Source organism: Merops nubicus, unplaced genomic scaffold, assembly GCF_000691845.1.
Source record: "Merops nubicus isolate BGI_N331 unplaced genomic scaffold, ASM69184v1 scaffold53349, whole genome shotgun sequence".
Classification (NCBI taxonomy): Eukaryota; Metazoa; Chordata; class Aves; order Coraciiformes; family Meropidae; genus Merops; species Merops nubicus.
Genome location: NW_008631377.1, coordinates 867 through 5,922, shown reverse-complemented (window position 1 = coordinate 5,922; position 5,056 = coordinate 867). Strand labels below are relative to the sequence as shown.

The 5,056-nt window shown below is 43.8% G+C and overlaps 1 protein-coding gene across 1 annotated transcript in view; it reads right to left on the bottom strand.

Moving 5' to 3' along the window:
- Nucleotides 1-214: 214 nt before the first annotated feature.
- The window catches only part of CACYBP (calcyclin binding protein), a gene marked incomplete at its 5' end in the record, with an annotated part of 5,344 nt that continues 502 nt past the window's right edge, over nt 215-5,056 (bottom strand). The window contains 4 exons of the mRNA XM_008947519.1: nt 215-887; nt 2,509-2,603; nt 3,882-3,981; nt 4,557-4,653. Coding sequence (XP_008945767.1) covers nt 728-887; nt 2,509-2,603; nt 3,882-3,981; nt 4,557-4,653 — 452 coding nt within the window. The remainder of the gene's footprint in view (nt 888-2,508; nt 2,604-3,881; nt 3,982-4,556; nt 4,654-5,056) is intronic.

Here is a 5,056-nt window from a genome sequence, read left to right as displayed (position 1 = left end):
TTGATAGGAGAAAGTGGAGCTTGTCTCTTTTCCTCACAGACTGCTAGTCAGGGCAAACTCGCTGTCCAGCATCAGCAGCTCACTGCCCTCCTGCCCACCTCAAAGATAGCCTCAAGGAAATCACAGTTGGCACAGGCACTAAAGAGCTGTTTTCACTGCCAAAACCCCTAAGAAGTTAAACAGCTGCAGTTAATTTCAGAGAGTAACCGTTACATTTTAATACCACAGGATTTACACCATATTGTTTCTGCTCAACTATCAAGTGCTCAAGACAGTGGTTCTGCTTTCTTCAGTGTTTCTCCCTTTGTGACATGCTTTGGAGTTTCAATGTGCACATCTAATCAAATATACCACACCCCACATAGTGAGTGTGACATCAGCCCCAGCAACCAGATGGGTACAGCTGTCACTTGCAACAGAGAAGCCTTGACCCATCCTAGGTTAGGATTCCTTTCCTTTACATTCTGCTCTGTTTCACAACACTCCCCACTCATTTGAGATCTTTTCCAAGGAGGGGCAAGAATATACCTATGGCTCTACTCTTCAGGAAATGGTGAACCGCTTGACTGAAGGAAATGCTTTATAAGCTATTTTATTTAAATATTTTCTCCAACCTGCAATGGAAAATGACCATCTTTGCTTGGAAGAAGGTTGTGTAAACAATGATCTTTGCAGCAGAGCATGTCTCACATGGAAGATCAGTATTAAGGCGGCCCTTAGAGCACTTTCAAATATCCATTGGTATGTCCCCTTTGGATTGCTTTTCTCTGCTTTCAACCCAGGCCTTGTTGATGGTGCGCTTCATTTCATCATCCCCTTCCGCATACATCTTTTTCAAAAGGTTCATAAGCCCTTCACTAGGATCCGAGGTGTCATAGGCAGCCTTCCTGCAAGACAGATACATACGAGAGGGTCAGGCACACCCAATAATTCTGTGTGAAAAATTAAGTATTTAAATATTTATTTGAAACGTTCTGGTAACAGAATTTTGCTCTGGCAAAGTCTTTAGACCCTGGCAGTCCCAGTCAACTTCCACGTAGGGAGAATCCTAAAGAGCACCTGTAAGTGCAAACACAGTAGTGTACCTAGAGCTGTCCCACCGAGGATGGCAGGAAGCATTCTGCAGTAAACATGACCCTGGAAGAACCACTCAAAATTAATTTTAGGAAGCAGAAGTGGAATATAAACACAGAAAAGTGCCAGTATCTGTCTGTGCTGTTACATGACAAGTGAGTAAAAACAGAAAACCAACCACATTGAGCTCTCTGAAGCAGCCACACTGACAACCCAAAAGGCATCTGCTGTTTCTCATTTTTCTGATTATCTCCAGACATTAATTGACACCCACACATTAAGCACCCAGGCACAACACTCCGCATCACCAGTCTACACAATGCCTCGCTGGCAAAATTGCCTCTCCTCTTTTCTAAAGTGCTCTAGATAGCTCCTAGTGCAGCTGTGGGTTATCTGAAAAACATGCAGATCAAAACAGGTCAGCAGAGGGAGCAAGTTCCCCGAGCTTGGGACAACCCCCAGACAGACCCCAACACGGGTGTATTTCCACAGCGACTCATTTTGTTGTCATGCTGTGAACCCTCCATGCTCGGAGCACGGTGGCAATGCCAAGTCCTGGGCAGCACCCAGGGCTTCCCTGTGCCAGGCACAGCTTCACAGCATGACCCCGGCCCTGCAGCAGCCTGCTTCAGCATTCAGGTCACCTCTTCATCTCCAGTGAGGTCATTCGAGGGGAGATGGCACTTCTGCTCTAAATTCAGCTATTCAAGGTGGGTATACACATTCTCTTCTGGATAAGAACGTGTGTATTGTAGAAGAACATTATGATACAATATACTATATATTAAAAATTTCTTGTCCCTAGGTGTTTCCTGCTGTGATTTACCACCCTCATATATCCAGTGCCTCAGCTGGTTGTAGGATTGCTCCCAAGCACAAATAAGCTTGAGACTTTGTTTAACAATCCAAGTAAGCAAAGACCCATTATGCCAAAAGGATGCTGGGATTTTTGTGTAGGCACTTCACAGGTAACAAAATAGTAACTATTTTCACAAGCATAGCTGCAAGGAATCTATTTCTATGTAGCTGCAAGGAATCTATTTCTATATAATATACACTTAACCTAAAAAAGGTCAACCTCACCAGAGCAGTTTTGCAATGAATGGAGCCATCAAAATATAAATATGGGGTCCAAAATATAAATGAACCTTTAATTGGTTTAGCACTCTCACTGCAGGCCTTATCTATCACATTTCCTCTGATGCAGCTTTCACCATTAGCAACAAAGCAGTAAAAGAGAGACTTTGAGTTGCTGTTTGTCAATCTCCTCCTCTACCAGTCCTGCTAGTACCAAAAAACCCACAACCTGATGATTCTCAAACATCGCAGGGGCTTGTCCCCCAGAACAGACGAGTCAGCACAGTACAGACCTGCTCTCCTGGCAGTCCTCACGCAATGTGGAGAATGGGAAATGGAAAATTAAGAGACACTTACTCTTTCTCTTTGCTTTCTTTTTCCACTTGAGTGAGACAGTCCCATTTTTCCTCCCGCTTCTTCCTACACATGACGAGGACTGTGTCTGTCTTTATCTGTATGGAGAACAAGGCATGAATCCTAGCATGCTTCATAAAGGGATGCTAGTCACAACCACAGGAAATACGGTTAGCTGATAAAAAACCCTCTTCCTATACTCTGAAATTCCTGAAACATTTATCTCAGCCATGGATTATTATGCAGTGTATAGAAATTTTAGTAAGTACTCAGCTGCGGGGAACAAAGTATTAACCTCACTGTGGACAATTTTAAATGGTGTGATTAACCTAATACCAGCACTGAACTATAGTACCAATACAGAACATACAGTGTTGCAGAAACACCACTTGGAGAATCTCAGCCAGGGCTATCGAGTCAAGAGTGGCTGCATTTACCAGACTTCTCCCAAGAATACCAAGTTCAGGTAGAGGTTCTCCCAATTTATTTCTCCAAGGATAAGAAACTAGTTCCAGGGCATTGCTTAATCTTGCAATATGTTTGCAAGTTACAAGCAAAGCCTGCTTAATTGCAACCCTGACCTAGATTTCGCAAAGAACTCCTGTGTGCCACAGTGGACAAGTGTCTGCTGGAGCTTTAGCTTGGCTAACAACTATGTGAGCACTGGTCACTCTTACACTGCGTTAAAAGTCACCAGAGCATCGCCCTCATTTATTTCAGTTGTTTTAATTTTACACTGCCCTAGTTTGGAGACAATTTCAAATTGAACCATCATTTCTTCACATCTGATGTCATGCAGTGCAGCACACGACTGCACAGAAGACACACGAGGTTTCCCAAGCCCAGAAAGGTGCCAGGAGCAGCTGAGTGCAGACACGATCACCACCTGCAGCCTCCAGCAGCTGATGTTGCTAGTGTTCTGTTCTGGAGCCACACACCCTTACGAAGCCAGGGCAGGTTTCACGCTCCTTAGGGTATTAGGGCGATTTAAGCTTCCCAAGACTTCAGTCTGCTGAGAGGACTCTCAACACTTTAAAACTGCAAAGAATTTCTCAGAGGTATTTAAAAGCACAAGGATGCAAATGCGTGTTTAGTGGAATTTTCTGCTTAATTATTTCTGTAATCCTGTCAGAGGGCTATTAAAAGCATACAATATCCAGACATGATCTTTTAAAATAGAAGCCCGTGGATTCCAGAGAATAATTCCACAGTTATGCCAATTACAGAGTAGTAAGAATCACATTCACAGTTAAAAGAATCTACAGATGGAAGGGAGGGACTGAAGGCCAGCACCAAGTCTTGTGAATTAGACTCAGGCAAGGAACCTGGTACATTGTGAGGCACCTAAATCTCCCTAACAGCCAAGGTGCACTGACCTTCCTAGAGCTGCCTTCTACAGAGATGGGTTTCAGCAGGTTGTTGAAGGTCATGGTGTAGTTCTTCCCATTCAGATTCTTCACTAGCAGATCGAATGACCTGGAACCAGAAAAGTGGGATAAGGAGGGCAGAAATATTCCAATCATTTTAACACTGTTGTCCCTTCACACCAAGACCAGTGTCTACAAGCCTTTTAGCAGGCGTGTTTCTTTGGAAAGCATGTCAACAGGCTTGAGTTACTTGCTTCACAGGCCTCTCAAATCTTCAGTTGGACTTAATACTGAGGACTTAAAAGGACCTTTCCAGACTTCACAACCACTGAAGATCTGTAGGATTCTTTCTACTCACGGATCTGCTACGGCCTTGGAAAGGCAGGTTTCCTAGTGCACACTTCAGTTCTTTGGCCATGAAGGAACAGGGCTAACACTGCATATCCTGTCAAGCGTGATGAGGCGCAACAAGCATGTGTAAAATGAAAATGCTCTGATACCCTCTAAGGAGAAGGACACTTAAGGGTATGGGCTAAGTGCTACTAAAAGCTGACACCGCTCACGTTTAGAAAAAGAAAAAAGGGGGGGGAGACAAGGGCTGACGCAGAACTGAACTCAAGACACTCCTGTATTTCAGATAGCATTCTTCACCCATGCTTTCGTAGTGCAACAAGATGAACTCACCTCTCTGTGAAATTCACCTGCACATTCTCAGCTGGAAGCTTCTGGACTCCATTTAAAGAGATGTAGATCTTAATAAACTTATCTGATTGATCCCAACCTGCAAGTGAGAAAAAGAGATTAAGTTCTACCTTTCCTCCATAAAATCCATGCATTCCATTCCAACTCCCCCTGCAAGGTCCCCTGGCAATGACTAGGATATTTGCCTTATTGAAACAATCTTCAGAGGGATAAGAAAAAATCATTAATTACTCAGGAATAATCTGAGAGCAAAAGGAGGTCCTCACATATAGCTCTGTTCCTTAATTCTTGCAAATTCTGAGAAAAGCAATGTTTATCAGCTCCAGTAAAAGGAGAGCAGCCCTGTCTGTGCAGGGGAAGTCAGAGGCAATTGTCTGCTTTCGCTGCAGTTTCCTTGACCCACTTTCTCCCCTGCTCCTCACACGACAATCTTGAGCAATCCCCTCTCCTTTCACCTACAAGGCAAGCAAAGAAGCCAAATC